The 24953-nt window shown below is 46.0% G+C and overlaps 1 protein-coding gene across 1 annotated transcript in view; it reads right to left on the reverse strand.

The window, feature by feature from the left end:
* Positions 1-211: 211 nt before the first annotated feature.
* The window catches only part of LOC135054819 (gastrula zinc finger protein XlCGF26.1-like), a 135193-nt gene continuing 110451 nt past the window's right edge, over positions 212-24953 (reverse strand). Inside the window, exon 5 of the mRNA XM_063958192.1 lies at positions 212-3172. Within this exon, the coding sequence (XP_063814262.1) occupies positions 1497-3059 (1563 nt within the window). The 5' untranslated portion in view covers positions 3060-3172 and the 3' untranslated portion in view covers positions 212-1496. The remainder of the gene's footprint in view (positions 3173-24953) is intronic.

Raw genomic sequence — 24953 nt, forward strand, 5'->3', positions numbered from 1 at the left:
CTGTTGCCAGCAGGTCTCACTGAAAATAAAAAAATCTAAGACTATTACTTTCTAAGAGCTCAGGAGAGCCCCTAGTGTGCATCCAACCTCGGCCGGGCACGAAATCTAACTGAGGCTTGGAGGAGGGTCATAGTGGGAGGAGCCAGTGCACACCAGGTAGTCTAAGATCTTTCTAGAGTGCCCAGCCTCCTTCGGAGTCCGCTATTCCCCATGGTCCTTACGGAGTTCCCAGCATCCACTAGGACGTCAGAGAAAATTTGGTTGCTGCTCTACCACTAAAGATGGACTACAAAGACCTAACTGAAATCCTTGTGTGTTCTTCAATCTCAAAAACTTGTATGCTTCATCGGTGTGATATAAATGCCCAGGAGGGTAATTCAGACTGCATCGCTGCAGCGATCACAGTCTGAATTACTGTGTAGAGAGCGCACGTGCAGCGGCTGGACTGCGCATGCGCACCCCGGAAGCCCACTGAAATGCTATCAGCACCTTACTGGCTGCGATCCCCTCTGCCTGATTGACAGGCAGAGGCGGCCGCGGGAGGAGGCGTGCCAACGGCAATAGAATGCCGTTGGCGGGGCGCGATCTGGACAACGGAGGTATGTCCAGACCGTTGACTGGACTGGAGCAAGACTCTAGGTCCTCACGCTCCGGGACATTAGTCTCCGGAAGTTCACCCTCCTCTGAATCCGAAACTTCCAATTAGAGCCCTGGAAGGAGGAAGACACTTATGCATCGCACGCAGCTGTGGATCCTTGAAAAAGTGTTCCAAGAGGAAACTTTTTCAAACCCTGATGCCATTCACGCCATGGTGAGGAACCAAGGTGGATCAGACACCGACTGGGGAGTCGCCCTGCCAGGAGCTGGCAACAGAAAACCACACATTAAGGGAACAGGTGCAGCAGCTGCCTTAACTTGATCCTCTTACTGAAGCACTACAAGCTTCACCAAGTCAGAGACCGACTAATCCAGAGCCAGTGCCAACGCCGACTCTGCAAGGGTAGACTGAAGATGTGTGCGGTTACAAGCTGCGCATAGCACAAAACTAGAAAGTAAAAGTTACAAATAAAAACATAAAATTACGTATCTATAAGAGGATGCATAGCAGCCTTCCAAAACGTGCCCTATCTCCTTAAGGCACCTAAAAGAAACTGGCATTATCGGGTTGCATGGAGGAGCTTACAATTAAAGTAACGGTAGTTTAAGTGCCAAACTCCTGTCCATCCTGCAATCCCCATGGCCCGGTGTCCCACCAGCCTTGCTGACAGTGAAAAAAATTACAAACATAAGAGATACAATTTTAACAGTAGCACATATGCTGCCACCTCAACCCTTTATACAACAAAAACTAAAAATGTGAATTAAATGAAGAGCCCGTCTCAGGAAAAATTATACGTAACATTCGTTCTTTAGAGAAAATACTTTCCTATATTTCACCCGTCTAAAATGGTGTGAATAATGAAATGTCTAACAAGATCAGATTAATGTCATTTTCCTCAGTTAGAACATGAAATTGGCTTCTCACCTGTGTGAGATCTCTGATGTGAAACGAGATATGATTTCCGTGTAAAACATTTCTCACACTCCGAGCATGAAAATGGTTTCTCACCTGTGTGAGTTCTCTCATGCTCAACAAGAGAAGATTTATTTATAAAACATTTCCCACACTCAGCACATGAAAATGGTTTCTCCCCTGTGTGACTTCTCTTGTGTGTTGCAAGAGCAGATTTGTCTGAAAAACATTTCCCACACTCAGCACATGAATATGGCTTCTCACCTGTGTGAGTTCTTTGATGTCTAAAAAGCTGAGATTTTTCTGAAAAACATTTCTCACACTCTGAGCATGAAAATGGTTTCTCACCAGTGTGAATTCGCTCGTGCATAACGAGAGATGCTTTTTCACTAAAACGTTTCCCACACTCAGAACATGGAAATGGCTTCTCACCTGTATGAACTCTCTGATGTACAACAAGTTGCGATTTGTTTCTAAAACATTTTTCACATTCGGAGCATGGAAACGGCTTCTCACCTGTATGAACTTTCTGATGTGAAACAAGTGCCGATTTCTGTATAAAACATTTCCCACACTCAGAGCATGGAAATGGCTTCACACCTGTATGATGTCTCTGATGTATAGCAAGAGCTGATTTGTCCCCAAAGAAACATTTTCCACACTCAGAACATGAAAAGGACTCACCTGTGTGAATTCTCTCATGTCTAACAAGATGTGGTTTGCTTGTAAAACATTTCCCACACTCAGAACATGAAAATGTATTCTCACCTGTGTGAATTCTCTGATGTATAAGAAGAGATGATTTGTATCTTAAACATTTTCCACACTCTGAACATGAATATTGGTTCTCACCTGTGTGACTTCTCTCGTGTACAACAAGATGTGATTTTTCTCTGAAACATTTTCCACACTCAGAACATGAAAATGGCTTCTCACCTGTGTGAGTTTTCTGATGTGTAGCAAGATGTGGTTTCTGTGTAAAACATTTCCCACACTCAGTACATGAAAATGGTTTCTCATCTGTGTGAGTTCTCTGATGTATAAGAAGAGCCGACTTGACTCTAAAACATTTCCCACACTCAGAACATGAAAAAGGCTTCACACCAGTGTGCACTGTTTGATGTGAAACAAGAGATGCTTTCATTGTAAAACATTTCCCACACTCAGAACATCTAAATGGTTTCTCACCTGTGTGACTTCTTTCATGTGTAACAAGAGCAGATTTGACTGCAAAACTTTTCCCACACTCACAACATTCAAATGGTTTCTCCCTTGTGTGAGTTCTCTCATGTATAACAAGAGCTGATTTATCTCTAAAACATTTCTCACACTGAGAACATGAAAATCGCTTCCCACGTTTCTTATTTGGCTTGTGGGCAATAAGCTTTGTGTCCTGTGAAATACATTTATCATCTGCATTATTAGGAAATACCTTATCTACTGTAAGAGCTGTAACAGATAGACCAATATCCGAGTTATCAGTACAATATTCCTCATGAGAAGAGAGATCAGATGACATATCTGCACGGTGGAGTACTGAATGCATAATTAGGATAAAAGGGTTTTCTCCTGGAGAATTTCTTGTGATATCTTCTATTTCACAGTCTGGAGATAAAACAAGATGTTCCTGGGGTATATTTCTTCTGTTACATCCATCTGCTGGAAATACAATAAATATATGGTAATGTACAGATGTGTCCTCATACATCATTGCTGCATTCATGCCAAACAGCCCCTCTCAGTGAGCTTGGTCCTGCAAAAGACTGCTAGTGTTGGGCATCTCTTCTGCTGAAAATGCAGCTCATAATTTGGCTAGGATGCACCAAGAGGATGTGCTGATTAATGTGATATATAACACTTGTATATCTGTGTGCAACTGAGTCTCTGATACCCCTGATAATGTCGATATTATCTTAAACCATAAAGCTATACCTTTAAACGCACCTTTACCATGGAGCTGCTGCGGTCGCTAGCTCACGCTACGTACTTCGTACGCTATTTGCACACAGAGTCCCGTATCGTGTACATACTTAGCGTACAAACGCCGCACTGCGGGTACAAAGCACACGCAGTGCGTTCGCACCCAATTAATACACCTTAAAACCTTATATAGTTATACAATGCAATGATATGATTACACTTTTAACCTTATGCAGCAAAGCTCTGCAATGATGTTACACCTTAAACCTTATGAAGCAAAGCTCTGCAATGATGTTACACCTTAAACCATATGCAGCAAAGCTCTGCAATGATGTTAAACCTGAAACCTTATACAGCAAAGCTCTGCAATGATGTTACACCTTAAACCTTATGCAGCAAAGCTCTGCAATGATGTTACACCTTAAACCTTATGCAGTGCTGACGGTACAAAGTATCTGCAGCGCGTACACATCTCATCAATACACTTTTAAAACCTTATACAGTTAGGTACAGTAATACGCTTTAAACCCTAGCAGGGAAATGAGGACACAACGCCAGTATGTAGGTAACCGCTGGGTTCTAAGGCCACAGTGGATTATTTGAAAGGGGATAACAGTAGTGTTTATACTCTACAAGGCTAACAAGATAAATCTACAACAGAATAATGGCTACAGTCAATGTACATACGTGAGAATATTCGCTTGCGCAACCTGGACCAGTCCTCCGCTCATCAGGTAGAAAGCGTTCAGAGTCTTTGATAGTGACCTGGCCTGCAGCTCGCTCTTTATTCAGTAGATCAAAACATAATACAATAGACACTGTGTGCTTTAGTATGTGTGTACGTGTGTGTGTGTATATATATATGTATATGTATATATATATATATATAAAATATGAATATGTGGATATATGTATATCTTGAAGATTGAAATAGATAATCATATCATGTGTGGGATCATATTGTTCAGAGTCGCGTAAACATTAATCTGGTGGGAATAAGAACATTTTATATATATATATATATATATATATATATATATACATACATATACACACATATACACACACACACACACACACACACACACACACACACACACACACACACACACGTACACATATACTCCTGCTATTACAATTGGTTAGAAATTCATATATATTATATATATATAATATATGAACACCTACATCTCCATGGGTTTTAGATTATAAATGTTAATATCTTAGATTTCTATCTGTCTGGTCTTGTGTTGTGGTTAGCTATTGTTTCTAAACAGCTTCGGTTCCTGGGTGTTGTTTCTTCGTTTGTTTTTGCGCCTTTCAGGTGAGACAATGTCAATCCAGCACTCATTGTTTAAAATAGAAACTTGCCTATCCTAGTAAACAAAGGTGTTTGCCTTCTTCATAGAATTTCAAAGCTTAGTGTAAATAAGGCCATTGTATTTTAGTGTCTGGGAGTTTTAATTTATGTGTGACTGACCTGCCTGCTATTTAGAAGGACCAAGCAGACAATGTGGGATTTTTACAATATATATATTAAATCTATGATATGTCTTTATGGCTTTTCCATGAGAGTACAAATTCCACTGTAATTATTCATACCACGCTCTAACGCGCAGGACCGTGGGTGCGACCATACGCAATTTGCGTATATGTGCACGCATGGCGGGCATGTGTGTGTGGTTTGTACTGCAATATTTTTTCGACTTTGACACCCCATTCAGACCACCTGAGGCGGGTCGCACACGGGAGGCTGACACGGGAGCTCCCAAGTGTGTGACCCATCGCCGCTGAATGCAACCCGCAATATTGCAGAGTTGGTGACGGCGCTTGAAGATCACATGATCTCCAAGTGCTGCCCGTACACAGAGTGTGAACGGGAAACGGGTTGCATCGACCCGGCTCCTGTTCACATCGCACAGCGAGCTGGGTTGAAATACTGGGTCACTCGACCCGGTATTTCAACCCTGGAACCTTTCAGACCGCACCTAAACACGGGTTATGCGCGTTCATGTGCTAATAACCCGTGTTCAGTGGTGGCGGTCTGAAAGGGGTAGTAATCTGTATACAAAGTGCTACAATGTAGCAGCCACAGCTTTGTTCCAATCCAAGTTCCCTTATGTTCCATATACATACTCTGTCGCACACAATATACAAATGTCACATATCAAATTAATCAGCACAGTCTCCTGGTGTGTACTAGTTGCTTTGCATAATTGCAACTAATACCCCTTTCACATCGCACAAATAACCCGGTATCGACACGGCATATTGCCGTGTCGACCCGGGTCAGTGTGCGATGTGAAAGCACACTGGGCGATTTAGCGGGTCGCCTGACCCGGTAAATCAACCCAGTAAAAAAGAAGGGTTTTACCCGGGTTGATTACCGGGTCAGGTGCGGTGTGAATGGGAGCCGTGTCGATGCGACACGGTTCCCATTCACAAGATAGGGAGAGGCGGCGCAGGAAATGAGCTCATCTCCCGACGACGCCTCCACCCCCGTCCCTGCTGCTACTGCGCGCTCCGTTGTTATGGCAACCGACCCGGTATATTGCCGGATCGGAAAGCCTGCAGCGGAGCGCAAATGCCGGATCCCACCCGGTAAGGACACGTTTCTCTTACCGGGTAGGATCCGGCATTTGCGATCTAAATGCAGCATAAGATGCATTTGTGGTAAAAGAAGACAACTGACACTGGCAGTGCACGGGACTTTGCTGCTCACTCGCGTCAGGCATCTCACACTTCATGGTGTATTTAGGCTACATATATGAGGACAGGTGAAGTTTAATTTAAAAGAAAAAAACCCTTCACATTGAAAAACTTAAGAGGATTAAAATTTAATTTTTTTACTTTTTTAAAACAAATTAACAGACATTTGAAGCTGCTCTGTAAAATTACATAAATTTGTTTGGGGACTATGACATTTCAGAGGTTGAAAACACTTGGGTGTCTATTTACTAAGCTTTGGATGGACACAAAGTGGACAAAGTACCAGCGAATCAGCTCCTAACGGTCATTTTTCACACCCAGCCTGTAACATGGCTGATTGACAGAGTTCATCGTAGCAGTAAAATTGTTAGCTAATGGGCAAAACCTTGTGCAGATGTAACATGTGCAGAGAGAGTTAGATTTGGGTGGGGTGTGTTCAAACTGAAATCTAAATTGCAGTGTAAAAATAAAGCAGCCAGTATTTACCCTGCACAGAAACAAAATAACCCACCCAAATCTAACTCTCTCTGCACATATTATATATATCTGCCCCCCCTGCAGTGCACATGGTTTTGCCCAACTGCTAACAACTCTGAATTACCCCCTTTATCTCTATCCAAGACTTAGTAAATAGACCCCTAAGTCTTGGATGGAGATAAAGTGAACGGATATAAAATGCCAGTCGATCAGCTCTAAACTGCCAAGGTACAAGATGTGTTTGAAAAATGACAGTAGCTGGTTGGCTGTTACTTTACTTCTGACCACTTTATATCTGTCCAAGGGTTAGTAAATAGACACCTCGGTGCTGGTTTCTATAAGTGTCTCAATATGTAAAATTATTATTATATTATACACACACACACACACACACACACACACACACGTACGTACGTACGTACGTACGTACGTACGTACATATATATACTACACACACACACACATTATATATATATATATATATATATATATATATATATATATATAGCTTCACTTTTCCATATTTTGTTACGTTACAGCATTAGTCCAAATTGGGATAAATACATTTTTTCCCCTCAAAATTCTACACACAATGGGGGTAATTCCAAGTTGATCGCAGCAGGAAATTTTTTAGCCGTGGGGCAAAACCATGTGCACTGCAGGGGGGACAGATATAACATTTGCAGAGAGAGTTAGATTTAAGTGGGTTATTTTGTTTCTGTGCAGGGTAAATAGTGTCTGCTTTATTTTTACACTGTAATTTAGACTTCAGTTTGAACACATCCACACCCAAATCTAACTCTCTCTGCACATGTTATATCTGCCCCTCCTGCAGTGCACATGGTTTTGTCCAACTGCTAAAAAATTTCCTGCTGCGATCAACTTGGAATTACCCCTAATATCTGCGTAGGAGGAGATCTCCCATAAAGACCACGTGAACATTTTTTTGACATTTTTTCAAATTTATTAAAAATAAAAAATAAATAAAGAAATAGGATTTTAATTACCCATCTGTAAATCCTTTTCTCATACTCCGTAGAGGATACTGGGGTTCCATTTAGTACCATGGGGTATAGACAGGTCCACTAGGAGCCATGGGGACTAAGAATTTGATAGTATGGGCTGGCTCCTGCCTCTATGTCCCTCCTACAAGACTTAGTCTAGGAAACTGTGACCGAGGAGACGGACATACTTTGAGAGAAGGATAGATAAAGATCGTGATGAGATTCGAACCAGCACAAACAGAGGAAAGCTATGCAAACCCAACTTGAAACAGGAACAGCTGAACCAACAATACTTAACCAAGTAACAGTGCAGGAAGAACGAAGCACCGGGAGGGCGCCCAGTATCCTCTACGGACTACGAAAAAAGGATTTATCGGTAGGTAATTAAAATCCTATTTTCTCTTACTTGCTAGAGGATACTGGGGTTACATTTAGTACCATGGGGATGTACCAAAGCTTCCAAAACGGGTGGGAGTGCTGAGGTTCCTGCAAAACTGATTGACAAACAGAAGGACCTCAGAAGCCAAAGTATCGAACTTGTAGAACTTAGCAAACATGTTCGAACCAGACCAAGTAGCTGTAAAGCAGAGACACCCCGGGCAGCCGACCAGGAAGACCCCACCAACCTAATAGAGTGGGCCTGTACAGATTTTGGAACCGGCAAGCCTGCCGTGGAATAAGCATGCTGGATAGTGAGCCTGATCCAGCAAGCAATTGTCTGCTTTGAAGCAGGACACCCAATTTTATTGGGATCATATAGAACGAGCAGCGAGTCGGATTTCCTGTGATGAGCTGTCCTCTTTACGTATACCTTCATAGCCCTCACAACATCCGAAGACTTTGAAGTAGCGGAAGTGTCGATGATAAACGGAACTACAATAGGTTGGTTGATGTGAAATGCCGACGAGTTCTGAGTTCAGCTCTGTCCTCATGGAAAATTAAATAGGGGCTCTTGTGAGACAAAGCCCCCACCTCCGACACACGTCTTGCTGAAGCCAAGGCCAACACTGTGACTGTCTTCCACGCAAGATATTTTACGTCCACCTACTGTAATGGTTCAAACCAGACCGATTGGAGGAACTGCAGCACCAAATTGAAATCCCAAGGTGCCGTGGGATGCACAAAGGGAGGTTGGATGTGCAGAACACCTTTCAAAAACGTCTGGACTTCAGGGAGAGAAGCAAATTGTTTCTGAAAGAAAATGGACAATGCCGAAATCTGTCCAGACGCAGGCCCAAATCCACATCTGCCTGCAGAAAAAGAAGGAAACGTCCCAGGTAAAATTCCACTGCTCTCACACCAGGAGACGTATTTCTTCAAAATACGGTGGTAATGTTTAGACGTTACCCCCTTCCTGGCTTGGATCATAGTCGGGATAACTTTGTTAGGGATCCCTCTTCTGGCTAGAATCAGTTGTTCAACTTCCATGCCGCCAAATTTAGCCGCGGTAATTCCTGATAGACGAATGGGCTCTGTTGCAGAAGATCCTCGTGAAGAGGTAGAGACCATGGATCTTTGAGGAGCATCTCCAGAAGGTCCACAAACCCGTTTTTTTTTGGCCAGTCCGGAGCAATGAGTATTGCTTGAACCTTTTCCCTTTTTATTCTTTTGAGAATTCTTGGGATCAGGGGGAGTGGAGGAAACACGTACACTATCTGATAGACCCATGGAGCCGTCAGAGCGTCTACCGCCACAGCCTGTGGGTCTCTCGACCTGGAACAATACCGCTTGAGCTTCTTGTTGAGACGAGAGGCCACCATGTCGATTTGTGGATATCCCCACCGACGTGTCAAGCACCTGAACACTTCTGGGTGAAGGCCCTACTACCCTGGGTGCAGGTCGTGTCTGTTGAGGAAGTCTGCTTCCCAGTTGTCTACTCCCGGAATGAAGACCGCTGACAACGCCAGAGTGTTTTTTTCTGCCCAGAGGAGAATTCTCGACACCTCCGACATTGCTGCTCTGCTTTTCAACGGTTTATGTACGTCACTGCCGTTACATTGTCCGACTGGACTTGAATGGCCCAATCCTGAAGAAGATAAGAGACCTGCAGAAGGGCGTTGTATATGGTCCCAAGTTCCAGAATGTTGATTGGAAGGACAACTTCCTGACTTGACCATCTTCCTTGAAACTGCACCCCAACCTCGGAGGCTTGCGCCCGTGATTAACAGGATCCAGTCCTGAATTACGAACCACCGACGCACGACGAGGTGTGAGGTCTGTAGCCACCACAAAAGGGAGATCCTGGCTTTTGGTGACAGACGAATCCTCTGGTGCACGTGAAGATGCGATCCAGACCATTTGTCCAGCAGACCGAGCTGGAAGTGTCTTGCGTGAAACCTTTCGCATTGAAGCGCCTCATAAGAGGCCACCATTTTCCCCAGAAGGTGAATGCATAGATGCACCGATATCCGGCTTGGCTTCAGGACATCCCAAACCATCAACTGGATTACCAATGCTTTTTCCAATGGAAGAAACACTTTCTGCGACTCTGTGTCCAGTATCATTCCCAGGAACATGAGACTCCGTGTCGGCTCTAGGTGAGATTTCGGAAGGTTCAGAATCAACCTGTGATCCTGGAGAAGTTTGATTGAGAGGCCAATGCTGTCCAGCAACCTCTCCCTGGATGGAGCCTTTATCAGAAGATCGTCCAGGTACGGAATTATGTTCACTCCATGCTTGCGGAGTATAAACATAATTTCTGCCATCACTTTGGTGAACACCCTTTGTGCCGTGGAGAGACCAAATGACAGGGCCTGGAACTGGTAGTGACAGTCCTGTAGTGCAAACCGTAGATAAGCCTGGGAAGGCGGCAAGATCGGAATGTGAAGGTACGCATCCTTGATATCCAGAGACGCAAGGAATTCCCCTTCCTCCAGACCTGATATCACTGCTCTCAGAGAGTCAATCTTGAACACTCTTAAGAACGGGTTCAAGGACTTGAGGTTCAGAATTGGACGTACCAAACCGTTCGGTTTCGGTACGACAAACAAGTTGGAATAGTACCCCTTGTTGTGTAGATGAGGTGGAACTAGTACAATGACTTGAGTCTGTACCAGTTTTTGGATGGCCTGCTGTTAAGTTATACTTGCCTCTTGTGAAGCTGGTAAGCCTGATTTGAAGAATCTGTGAGGTGGGAGCTCTTGGAACTCCAGTCTGTAGCCCTGGGAAATAAGATCTATGACCCAGGGATCCCTGCACGAGCTTGACCAGATGTGACTGAAGAATATTAGTCGGGCTCCCACCTGACAGTCTTCCAGGCCTCGCGGTCCACCGTCATGCTGAAAGCTTTGAGGAAGCAGAGCCTGAGCTCTGTTCCTGAACACCTGCAGTTGCTGGTTTGCGTGTTTTACCTCTTGCGCCTCTGGAGGCTGTAGAAGCACCTCTGGATTTTCCCTTAAACTTGGCTGTCCGAAAGGACTGTAAATTTGAAGCTGAATAAGCTTTCCTGTCTGGGGGAGCTGTGGAAGGAAGATACGTAGACTTACCTGCAGTAGTTTTGGAGATCCATTTGTCTAGTTCGTCTCCAAACAAGGCCTCTCCTGTGAATGGTAGGCCTTCCAAGCCTTTCCTGGAGTCCGCATCAGCAGTCCACTGGCCCAGCGTGCAGACACTGCCATAGCGGTGGTGCGTGCATTAAGCAAACCAATCTCTTTTATGGCTTCCACCATAAAGTTTGCAGAGTCCTGTATATGCTGCAGGAGTAAAACAACATCCCCCCTAGACAAGGAATCTTACCTGACCATTTAGCAATGGCTTTTCTAAACCACGCACATGCAATACTGGGTCTTTGGGCCCCCCCCCCCAGCAGCTGTGTACAATGATTTGAGTGTAGTCTCAATTTTACGGTCAGCCGTATCTTTTAGGGAGGCTGCACCAGGGACAGGCAATACAATTTTCCGTGACAGCCTAGAGACTGATGCGTCCACTATCTGTGGATTTTCTCATTTTATCCTATCCTCCAGAGGAAATGGAAAAGATGAGAGCAACCTTTTAGGGATTTGAAATTTCTTATCAGGATTAACCCATGGTTCTTCAAACAGGGTATTCAATTCCTTTGACGCAGGAAAAGTGACTGAAGACTTATTTACCATTAAAATAAGATTCCTCAACTCCTCTGACACCTTATAAGGAATTTGCAGAACCTCTCTGATAGCATCTATAAGAGCCTCAATTCCCTGTGACAGAGTAGCCTCCCCCACCCCTCCAAATCCACCTCACCCTCCTCCATGTCTGACCCGTCAGAGTAAGACTGCAGGATTTGGGCCAGAGATCATTTTTGATGACAAATGGGAGGGGATTGAGATGCTGGTTTGGGGACTGAGTCTTTATTCATAAACTCATCCACAGTCTGTCTTAAGTATTGCGTCTCTTTCTCATGGCAGGATAGCCTTGTAGAAATATTTGAGATCATTCCCTTGATGGAATTAACCCATTCCGGTTCAGTACCGCTATTCTGGGAAGCTGCATTGCCCTGAGTACCCAGTAGTGAGCCCCCTGGTGAAGAGGAACACACCGCTGTACAAGAAACACACTCTTTGTGTGACAATGTAAATGTAACAGCACACACACACACACACACACACACACAGGAAAAAGGTTAAGCACAAGTAACCCACAAAGAGCCCTTCAGGGAGACACAGAGTTATTTGGAGCCAGCCCTCACCGCACCCTTATCGCTAATGCCAAGTTTAGCCGGGTCGCAGACTAAGTATCTTGATAGGGGACTTAGTACGCTAATAATCGCTCCCCCCGATATGACCCCCTGGTACCGCTGAGGTAATCTGGAGTCACACTGGAGGAGCTACGTGTCCCTGTCAGTCAGCGTGTCCACTGCAGATGGAAAACGGCGCTGGTGAGCTGCTGGATCCTCTCATTGTGAAGCCCCGCCCCTTCAATGGCGCACAATCTTCTCGCTTTTTTTATACTGGCTGAGGTAATCTGTTGCTTAAAATGGAAAGAAAACCATTTTAAGGCTGTTTTTGCCAGTGTGGGTATTGTGTACAGTGTACTGAGATGCAGCTGTGTACGGTGTCTGGAGACACAATCCGCCCTGGTTAGAAGCCGTGCGTCTCCGTACCCTCATGCCGCCATAATGGCCGGCGACCCGCTAGTCAGGACGCCGGTTTAGCACTCACCACTCTTCATTTTTCTGGCTCTGTTAGGGGTGGCGGCGGCGTGCTGTGGGAATGTACACTCGCCGTGGTGGGGCTTGCGAATAGTTCCCTCAGGAGCTCAGTGCCCTGTCAGCAGGGAACGGGACCATTAACCCTTCAAGAGGTTGCCCCCCCCCCCCCCTAAGTCTCATGAAGCAGGATGGCAGGTACCAACCAGCCCTGCCTGAAAATAACAAACATATAAAAAAAATGCAGAAAACTCTTCAGGAGCTTCCATAAGCGTGACCGGCTCCTCCGGGCACATTTTCTAAACTGAGTCTGGTAGGAGGAGCATAGAGGGAGGAGCCAGCCCACACTATCAAATTCTTAGTGTCCATGGCTCCTAGTGGACCTGTCTATACCCCATGGTACAAAATGGGACCCCAGTATCCTCTAGGACGTAAGAGAAACTAAGAAATCACATGTACATAAGTATTCACAGCCTTTGCTCAATACTTTGTTGATGCACCTTTGGCAGCAATTACAGCCTTAAGTCTTTTTGAATATGATGCCACAAGCTCGGCACACCTATCTTTGGCCAGTTTCGCCCATTCATCTATGCAGCACCTCTCCAGCTCCATCAGGTTGGATGGGAAGCATCGGTGCATAGTCATTTTCAGATCTCTTCAGAGATGTTCAATCGGATTCAAGTCTGGGCTCTGGCTGGGCCACTTAAGAACATTCACAGAGTTGTCCTGATGCCACTCCTTTGATATCTTGGCTGTGTGCTTAATCCTGCTAAAAGATGAAGAGCGCTCTGGAGCAGGTTTTCATCCAGGATATCTGTGTATATTGCTGCATTTATCTTTGCCTCTATCCTGACTAGTCTCCCAGTTCCTGCTGCTGAAAAACATCCCCACAGCATGATGCTGCTGCCACCACCATGCTTCACTGTAGGGATGGTATTGGCCTGGTGATGAGCAGTGCCTGGTTTCCTCCAAAATGGATGCCTGGCATTCACGCCAAAGAGTTCAATCCTTGTCTCATCAAACCAGAGAATTTTGTTTCTTATGGTCAGAGTCCTTCAGGTGCATTTTGGCAAACTCCAGGCGGGCTGCCATGTGCTTTTTACTAAGGAGTGGCTTCCGTCTGGCCACTCTACCATACAGGCCTGATTAGTGGTTTGCTGCAGAGATGGTTGTCCTTTTGGAAGGTTCTCTCCCTACAGAGGAATGCCGTCAGGTTCTTGGTCACCTCCCTGACTAGGGCCCTTCTCCCCCAATCGCTCAGTTTAGATGGCCGGCCAGCTCTAGGAATAGTCTCAGTGGTTCCGAACTTCTTCCATGCTCATTGGGACCTTCAAAGCAGCAGATATTTTTCTGTACCCTTTCCCAGATTTGTGCCTCAAGACAATCCTGTCTCGGAGGTCTACAGACAATTCCTTTGACTTCATACTTGGTTTGTACTCAGACATGCACTGTCAAGTGGGGGACCTTATACAGACAGGTGTGTGCCTTTCCAAATCATGTCCAAACAACTGAATTTACCACAGGTGTACTCCACTTAAGCTATAGGACCATCTCAAGGATGATCAGTGGAAACAGGATGCACCTGAGCTCAATTTTGAGCTTCGTAGTAAAGGCTGTGAATACTTCTGTATACGTGATTTTTTTATTTTTCAGAAATTTGCAAAAATCTCAAAAAAACTTTTTTCAAGTTGCCATTACGCAGTATTGTGTGTAGAATTTTGAGGGGAAAAATGAATGTATTCCAATTTGGATCAAGTCTGTAACTTACCATTGTATAGACACTATTGTGCTGTTCTTAACGTATTGCATTATATTGTGGTTTTGTAGGTAAAGATTTTATTTAATCTCTGAATGCAGTAAGCTAATAAAGTTATTATATGTCTTGGGTATGTATATGAAATCGTGACATATGGGATCCCGGCAGTTGGCTGCAGATGGTCAGAATCTCGACAGACAGCGGTAAGCATTTTTACCCTACCCTTAACCTCCACCTCCTTCCGCAGTCTAACCTTAACCATCCCCCTAGTGCCTACCCCTAACCTCAAGGCCAGGACTTATCTTTGGGATTACTACCATAAGGATTCCACCTGCTAAGATCCTGGACGCATGACATATCTTGTACTAATGAAGGTCTCTTTCAAAATAATATTGTATAATGGAGATTGATCATCATGATGACCACCTTTTGGCTATATCCCAGTTTCACCTAAAACAGCAAGTGCATGTTCCCACTGGGAGATCTGGAAAATTACAAATGATACCAAACGACAATCACCAAGGCTCTGCAAGTTTAAGAGTAAACAGCTCCAGCCTTTGGTTCTAAGGAAGAACAGAAGATAAACAATCATCCTACAATCCTCCTAAAGAGGGCTCATTCTAGGTCACACAAATTGATTTCATCCAGTTGCCAAGATCTAGGAACGTGCACTATGTATTGCTGTGTGCAGACGTATTTTCACATTGGGGAGCAGCATATCCAGCCACTGCAACTATAGCAATGGTTACTAGCAAAACACTGAAAGTCATAGTGTTTACTCTAGGTGCAGGGTGATCTGTGAGGTGGGACTATACGGATTTAGAAGGGTAACATTTTAGACGCAATGGGTAAATGTTGCCCTTCCAAATTATGATTTACCTCCCCTCGCAGGTGCCTAAACTAACCCCATGTCCCCGATGCCTAAACCTAACCCTCGCCCCACAACCTAACCCTAATCCCCGGGATGTAGCCTAACCCTAATCCCTGGGATGTAGCCTAACCCTAAACTCCCCTCCCCCCACCCCGCAGCCTAAACCTAACCTCTCTCACCGCCGCAGTTTACCTGCCTTGCGGTCTCTCCTCGTTCGGGATTCCGGCGCCAGGATGTTATACCCGTTCTGGATGCCAGTGTCAGCATTCAGAATAGGGTTGGTATTCCGGCGTCGGTATACTGATTTCCCGGGATCCTGACTGCTTCCCAACATGACCCTCTCCAGGAGGGACAAAACGCTCTGCTCCTGAACTTTTCTCTAAATTTATGATTGCCGGCACCTGTTTTGAACAGGTTAATGGATAAGAAAGGTGTTTCAGTACAGGTGATGGCAAACAAATTAAGAGAGACGTCCAGGAGCAGAGCATTGTGTCCCCCCTGGAGAGGGTCATGTTGGGAGGTATGCCCAATTAATGAGATGAGTTATTAGTTAGATCTATGGTATTTGTCATTGTCATGATTGTAGATACGAAAAAGAATAACGCCCAAATGTCCTACCGCATTGTATACAGTCACAGCACAGGTCCGGTGCCTGATTACTAAATGAAGGTTCATGGAAAGAGAGCAGGACAGAATAGTAGAACCAAGTAGGAAATAACACACAATGATGACTGCACAGAGCGGGGGAGGCATCAAGACAGAGTAGGAGATTGCACAGGGAACACATGGGTGACAGTATAAAGTGGGGAGGAGACGGAGCTAGGTCAGAAGATGAAGAGCAACAGAATAAAGCATCCAACCACAGAGACTGGAGGGGAACCTTTGTGGAATGACGGGTGTTTTGTTATAGTGTTATATGTGCTCAAAAGGTTTTGTATGTGTAATGTATGTTGTGATTTGGTGAGTGTGATTTTAGTATGAGGGGAATCACTTGTTATATTGCTGTATTATTGCAGTGTTAAAAATAAGAATTTACTTACCGATAATTCTATTTCTCGGAGTCCGTAGTGGATGCTGGGGTTCCTGAAAGGACCATGGGGAATAGCGGCTCCGCAGGAGACAGGGCACAAAAAGTAAAGCTTTAGGATCAGGTGGTGTGCACTGGCTCCTCCCCCTATGACCCTCCTCCAAGCCTCAGTTAGGATACTGTGCCCGGACGAGCGTACACAATAAGGAAGGATTTTGAATCCCGGGTAAGACTCATACCAGCCACACCAATCACACTGTACAACCTGTGATCTGAACCCAGTTAACAGTATGATAACAGCGGAGCCTCTGAAAAGATGGCTCATAACAATAATAACCCGATTTTTGTAACTATGTACAAGTATTGCAGATAATCCGCACTTGGGATGGGCGCCCAGCATCCACTACGGACTCCGAGAAATAGAATTATCGGTAAGTAAATTCTTATTTTCTCTATCGTCCTAGTGGATGCTGGGGTTCCTGAAAGGACCATGGGGATAATACCAAAGCTCCCAAACGGGCGGGAGAGTGCGGATGACTCTGCAGCACCGAATGAGAGAACTCCAGGTCCTCCTTAGCCAGGGTATCAAATTTGTAGGATTTTACCAACGTGTTTGCCCCTGACTAAATAGCCGCTCGGCAAAGTTGTAAAGCCGAGACCCCTCGGGCAGCCGCCCAAGATAAGCCCACCTTCCTTGTGGAATGGGCATTTACATATTTTGGCTGTGGCAGGCCTGCCACAGAATGTGCAAGCTGAATTGTATTACACATCCAACTAGCAATAGTCTGCTTAGAAGCAAGAGCACCCAGTTTGTTGGGTGCATACAGGATAACAGCAAGTCAGTGTTCCTGACTCCAGCCGTCCTGGAACCTATATTTACAGGGCCCTGACAACATCTAGCAACCTGGAGTCCTCCAAGTCCCTAGTAGGCGCAAGGCACCAAAATAAGCTGGTTCAGGTGAAACACTGACACCACCTTAGGGAGAGAACTGGGGACGAGTCCGCAGCTCTGCCCTGTCCAAATGGACAACCAGATATGGGCTTTTTTTGAGAAAAAAACCACCAATTTGACACTCGCCTGGTCCAGGCCAGGGCCAAGAGCATGGTCACTTTTCATGTGAGATGCTTCAAATCCACAGATTTGACTGGTTTTAAACCAATGTGATTTGAGGAATCCCAGAACTACGTTGAGATCCCACAGTGCCACTGGAGGCACAAAAGGGGGTTGTATATGCAATACTCCCTTGACAAACTTCTGGACTTCAGGAACTGAAGCCACTACTTTCTGGAAGAAAATCGACAGGGCCGAAATTTGAACCTTAATGGACCCCAATTTGAGGCCCATAGACACTCCTGTTTGCAGGAAATGCAGGAATCGACCGAGTTGAAATTTCTACGTGGGGCCTTTCTGGCCTCACACCACGCAACATATTTTTGCCACATGTGGTGATAATGTTGTGCGGTCACCTCCTTTCTGGCTTTGACCAGGGTAGGAATGACCTCTTCCGGAATGCCTTTTTCCCTTAGGATCCGGCGTTCCACCGCCATGCCGTCAAACGCAGCTGCGGTAAGTCTTGGAACAGACATGGTACTTGCTGAAACAAGTCCCTTCTTAGCGGCAGAGGCCATAAGTCCTCTGTGAGCATCTCTTGAAGTTCCGGGTACCAAGTCCTTCTTGGCCAATCCGGAGCCATGAGTATAGTTCTTACTCCTCTACGTCTTATAAGTCTCAGTACCTTAGGTATGAGAAGCAGAGGATGGAACACATACACCGACTGGTACATCCATGGTGTTACCAGAACGTCCACAGCTATTGCCTGAGGGTCTCTTAACCTGGCGCAATACCTGTCCCGTTTTTTGTTCAGACGGGACGCCATCATGTCCACCTTTGGTATTTCCCAACGGTTTACAATCATGTGGAAAACTTCCCGATGAAGTTTCCATTCTGCCGGGTGGAGGTCGTGCCTGCTGAGGAAGTCTGCTTCCCAGTTTCCATTCCCGGAATGAAACACTGCTGACAGTGCTATCACATGATTTTCCGCCCAGCGAAAAGTCCTTGCAGTTTTTGCTATTGCCCTCCTGCTTCTTGTGCCGCCCTGTCTATTTACGTGGGCGACTGCCGTGATGTTTTTCCCACTGGATCAATACCGGCTGACCTTGAAGCAGAGGTCTTGCTAAGCTTAGAGTATTATAAATTTACCCTTAGCTCCAGTATATTTATGTGGAGAAAAGTCTCCAGACTTGATCACACTCCCTGGAAATTTTTTCCTTGTGTGACTGCTCCCCAGCCTCTCGGGCTGGCCTCCGTGGTCACCAGCATCCAATCCTGAATGCCGAATCTGCGGCCCTCTAGAAGATGAGCACTCTGTAACCACCACAGGAGAGACACCCTTGTCCTTGGATATAGGGTTATCCGCTGATGCATCTGAAGATGCGATCCGGACCATTTGTCCAGCAGATCCCACTGAAAAATTCTTGCGTGAAATCTGCCGAATGGAATTGCTTCGTAGGAAGTCACCATCTTTACCAGGACCCTTGTGCAATGATGCACTGATTTTAGGAGGTTCCTGACTAGCTCGGATAACTCCCTGGCTTTCTCTTCCGGGAGAAACACCTTTTTCTGGACTGTGTCCAGAATCATCCCTAGGCACAGCAGACTTGTCGTCGGGATCAGCTGCGATTTTGGAATATTTAGAATCCACCCGTGCTGTTGTAGCAGTATCCGAGATAGTGCTACTCCGACCTCCAACTGTTCCCTGGACTTTGCCCTTATCAGGAGATCGTCCAAGTAAGGGATAATTAAGACGCCTTTTCTTCGAAGAAGAATCATCATTTCGGCCATTACCTTGGTAAAGACCCGGGGTGCCGTGGACAATCCAAACGGCAGCGTCTGAAACTGATAGTGACAGTTCTGTACCACGAACCTGAGGTACCCTTAGTGAGAAGGGCAAATTTTGGACATGGAGGTAAGCATCCCTGATGTCTCGGGACACTATATAGTCCCCTTCTTCCTGGTTCGTTATCACTGCTCTGAGTGACTCCATCTTGATTTGAACCTTTGTAAGTGTTCAAATTTTTTTAGATTTAGAATAGGTCTCACCTAGCCTTCTGGCTTCAGTACCACAATATAATGTGGAATAATACCCCTTTTCTTGTTGTAGGAGGGGTAATTTGATTATCACCTGCTGGGAATACAGCTTGTGAATTGTTTCCCATACTGCCTCCTTGTCGGAGGGAGACCTTGGTAAACCAGACTTCAGGAGCCTGCGAAGGGGAAACGTCTCGACATTCCAATCTGTACCCCTGGGATACTACATGTAGGATCCAGGGGTCCTGTACGGTCCCAGCGTCATGCTGAGAGCTTGGCAGAAGCGGTGGAACGCTTCTGTTCCTGGGAATGGGCTGCCTGCTGCAGTCTTCTTCCCTTTCCTCTATCCCTGGGCAGATATGACTCTTATAGGGACGAAAGGACTGAGACTGAAAAGACGGTGTCTTTTTCTGCAGAGATGTGACTTAGGGTAAAAACGGTGGATTTTCCAGCAGTTGCCGTGGCCACCAGGTCCGATGGACCGACCCCAAATAACTCCTCTTCCTTTATACGGCAATACACCTTTGTGCCGTTTGGAATCTGCATCACCTGACCACTGTCGTGTCCATAAACATCTTCTGGCAGATATGGACATCGCACTTACTCTTGATGCCAGAGTGCAAATATCCCTCTGTGCATCTCGCATATATAGAAAATGCATCCTTTAAATGCTCTATAGTCAATAAAATACTGTCCCTGTCAAGGGTATCAATATTTTTAGTCAGGGAATCCGACCAAGCCACCCCAGCTCTGCACATCCAGGCTGAGGCGATCGCTGGTCGCAGTATAACACCAGTATGTGTGTATATACTTTTTATGATATTTTCCAGCCTCCTGTCAGCTGGCTCCTTGAGGACGGCCCTATCTATAGACGGTACCGCCACTTGTTTTGATAAGCGTGTGAGCGCCTTATCCACCCTAAGGGGTGTTTCCCAACGCGCCCTAACTTCTGGCGGGAAAGGGTATACCGCCCATAATTTTCTATCGGGGGGAACCCACGCATCATCACACACTTCATTTAATTTATCTGATTCAGGAAAAACTACGGTAGTTTTTTCACATCCCACATAATACCCTCTTTTGTGCTACTTGTAGTATCAGAAATATGTAACACCTCCTTCATTGCCCTTAACGTGTGGCCCTAATAAGGAATACGTTTGTTTATTCACCGTCGACACTGGATTCAGTGTCCGTGTCCGTGTCGACCGACTAAAGTAAACGGGCGTTTTAAAACCCCTGACGGTGTTTCTGAGACGTCTGGACCGGTACTAATTGTTTGTCGGCCGTCTCATGTCGTCAACCGACCTTGCAGCGTGTTGACATTATCACGTAATTCCCTAAATAAGCCATCCATTCCGGTGTCGACTCCCTAGAGAGTGACATCACCATTACAGGCAATTGCTCCGCCTCCTCACCAACATCGTCCTCATACATGTCGACACACACGTACCGACACACAGCACACACACAGGGAATGCTCTGATAGAGGACAGGACCCACTAGCCCTTTGGAGAGACAGAGGGAGAGTTTGCCAGCACACACCAAAAACGCTATAATTATATAGGGACAACCTTATATAAGTGTTTTCCCTTATAGCATCTTTTATATATTTCTAACGCCAAATTAGTGCCCCCCCTCTCTGTTTTAACCCTGTTTCTGTAGTGCAGTGCAGGGGAGAGCCTGGGAGCCTTTCCTCCAGCCTTTCTGTGAGGGAAAATGGCGCTGTGTGCTGAGGAGATAGGCCCCGCCCCTTTTTCGGCGGCCTCGTCTCCCGCTCTTTAATGGATTCTGGCAGGGGTTAAATATCTCCATATAGCCCCCGGAGGCTATATGTGAGGTATTTTTAGCCAAAAAAGGTTTTCATTTGCCTCCCAGCGCCCTGCACCCTCAGTGACTGCCGTGTGAAGTGTGCTGAGAGGAAATGGCGCACAGCTGCAGTGCTGTGCGCTACCTTAAGAAGACTGAGGAGTCTTCTGCCGCCGATTCTGGACCTCTTCTCGTTTCAGCATCTGCAAGGGGGCCGGCGGCGAGGCTCCGGTGACCATCCAGGCTGTACCTGTGATCGTCCCTCTGGAGCTAATGTCCAGTAGCCAAAGAAGCCAATCCATCCTGCACGCAGGTGAGTTCACTTCTTCTCCCCTAAGTCCCTCGTTGCAGTGATCCTGTTGCCAGCAGGACTCACTGTAAAATAAAAAACCTAAGCTAAACTTCTCTAAGCAGCTCTTTAGGAGAGCCACCTAGATTGCACCCTTCTCGGCCGGGCACAAAAATCTAACTGAGGCTTGGAGGAGGGTCATAGGGGGAGGAGCCAGTGCACACCACCTGATCCTAAAGCTTTACTTTTTGTGCCCTGTCTCCTGCGGAGCCGCTATTCCCCATGGTCCTTTCAGGAACCCCAGCATCCACTAGGACGATAGAGAAATAAGATTTTAAATCTATCGGTAAATCTTTTTCTCCTAGTCCGTAGAGGATGCTGGGGACTCCGTAAGGACCATGGAGATAGACGGGCTCCGCAGGAGACATGGGCACTAAAAAAGAACTTTAGGTATTGGTGTGCACTGGCTCCTCCCTCTATGTCCCTCCTCCAGACCTCAGTTAGAGAAACTGTGCCCAGATGAGACGGACAGTACGAGGAAAGGATTTTTGTTAATCCAAGGGCAAGATTCATACCAGCCCACACCACCCACACCGTATAACTTGGGATATACGAACCAGTTAACAGTATGAAACAACACAGCATCAGTCCGAGACTGATGAAAACTGTAACATAACCCTTATGTAAGCAATAACTATATACAAGTCTTGCAGAAGTAGTCCGCACTTGGGACGGGCGCCCAGCATCCTCTACGGACTAGGAGAAAAAGATTTATCAGTAGGTTTAAAATCTTATTTTCTCTTACGTCCTAGAGGATGCTGGGGACTCCGTAAGGACCATGGGGATTATACCAAAGCTCCCAAACGGGCGGGAGAGTGCGGATGACTCTGCAGCACCGACTGAGCAAACAGGAGGTACTCCTCAGCGAGGGTATCAAACTTGTTGAACTTTGCAAAGGTGTTTGAACCACCCAACCAAGTAGCAGCTCGGCACAGTTGTAATGCCGAGACCCCTCGGACAGCCGCCCAAGAAGAGCCCACCTTCCTAGTGGAATGGGCCTTAACAGATTTTGGTAACGGCAATCCAGCCGTAGAATGAGCTTGCTGAATCGTTTTACAGATCCAGCGCGCAATAGTCTGCTTGGAAGTAGGAGCGCCAATGTGGTTGGCTGCATACAGGACAAACAGTGCTTCTGTTTTCCTGACCCTAGCTGTTCTGGCCACATCAAGGGACTCGGAATCCTCCAAGTCTCACGTAGCCACAGGCACCACAATAGGTTGGCTCATATGAAAAGGTGAAACCACCTTAGGCAAGAATTTAGGACGGGTCCGCAATTCCGCTCTATCCATATGGAAAACCAGATAGGGGCTTTTACGAGACAAAGCCGCCAATTCCGACACTCGCCTAGCCGAAGCCAAGGCCAACAACATGACCACTTTCCAAGTGAGGTATTTTAATTCCACCGTTTTAAGCGGTTCAAACCAGTGCGACTTAAGGAAACTCAACACCACGTTAAGGTCCCAAGGCACCACCGGAGGTACAAAAATGAGGCTGGATATGCAGCACTCCCTTCAAAAATGTCTGTACTTCTGGTAGAGAAGCCAATTCCTTCTGAAAGAAAATGGATAGGGCTGAAATCTGAACCTTAATGGAGCCTAATTTTAAGCCCAAATTCACTCCAATTTGTAGGAAGTGAAGGAAACGGCCCAGATGGAATTCTTCCGTAGGAGCATTCCTGGCCTCATACCAAGAAAATAAGAATTTACTTACCGATAATTCTATTTCTCGTAGTCCGTAGTGGATGCTGGGAACTCCGTAAGGACCATGGGGAATAGCGGCTCCGCAGGAGACAGGGCACATCTAAAGAAAGCTTTAGGATCACCTGGTGTGCACTGGCTCCTCCCCCTATGACCCTCCTCCAAGCCTCAGTTAGGATACTGTGCCCGGACGAGCGTACACAATAAGGAAGGATTTTGAATCCCGGGTAAGACTCATACCAGCCACACCAATCACACTGTACAACTTGTGATCTGAACCCAGTTAACAGCATGATAATAGAGAAGCCTCTATAAAAGATGGCTCACTACAACAATAACCCGAATTTTTTGGTAACAATAATTATGTACCAGTATTTCAGACAATCCGCACTTGGGATGGGCGCCCAGCATCCACTACGGACTACGAGAAATAGAATTATCGGTAAGTAAATTCTTATTTTCTCTGACGTCCTAGTGGATGCTGGGAACTCCGTAAGGACCATGGGGATTATACCAAAGCTCCCAAACGGGCGGGAGAGTGCGGATGACTCTGCAGCACCGAATGAGAGAACTCCAGGTCCTCCTCAGCCAGGGTATCAAATTTGTAGAATTTTACAAACGTATTTGCTCCTGACCAAGTAACTGCTCGGCAAAGTTGTAAAGCCGAGACCCCTCGGGCAGCTGCCCAAGATGAGCCCACCTTCCTTGTGGAGTGGGCATTTTAAGATTTTTGGCTGTGGCAGGCCTGCCACAGAATGTGCAAGCTGAATTGTACTACAAATCCAACGAGCAATCGTCTGCTTAGAAGCAGGAGCACCCAGTTTGTTGGGTGCATACAGGATAAACAGCGAGTCAGATTTTCTGACTCCAGCCGTCCTGGAAACATATATTTTCAGGGCCCTGACCACGTCAAGCAACTTGGAATCCTCCAAGTCCTTAGTAGCCGCAGGTACCACAATAGGTTGCTTCATGTGAAATGCAGAAACCACCTTAGGTAGAAATTGAGGACAAGTCCTCAATTCTGCCCTGTCAGAATGAAATATTAAATAAGGGCTTTTATATGATAAAGCCGCCAATTCTGACACACGCCTAGCTGAAGCCAGGGCTAACGGCATCGTCACCTTCCATGTGAGATATTTTAAGTCCACAGTGGTGAGTGGTTCAAACCAATGTGACTTTAGGAAACTCAACACAACATTGAGATCCCAAGGTGCCACTGGAGGCACAAAAGGAGGCTGTATATGCAGTACCCCTTTTACAAATGTCTGAACTTCAGGCACTGAAGCCAGTTCCTTTTGGAAGAAAATCGACAGGGCCGAAATTTGAACCTTAATGGACCCTAATTTTAGGCCCATAGACAGTCCTGTTTGCAGGAAATGGAGGAAACGACCCAGTTGAAATTCCTCTGTAGGGGCCTTCTTGGCCTCCCACCACGCAACATATTTTCGCCAAATGCGGTGATAATGTTTTGCGGTTACGTCCTTCCTGGCCTTGACCAGGGTAGGGATGACTTCATCTGGAATGCCTTTTTCCTTCAGGATCCGGCGTTCAACCGCCAAGCCGTCAAACGCAGCCGCGGTAAGTCTTGGAACAGACAAGGCCCCTGCTGGAACA

This window comes from Pseudophryne corroboree, chromosome 3 (genome assembly GCF_028390025.1).
Source record: "Pseudophryne corroboree isolate aPseCor3 chromosome 3, aPseCor3.hap2, whole genome shotgun sequence".
Classification (NCBI taxonomy): domain Eukaryota; kingdom Metazoa; phylum Chordata; class Amphibia; order Anura; family Myobatrachidae; genus Pseudophryne; species Pseudophryne corroboree.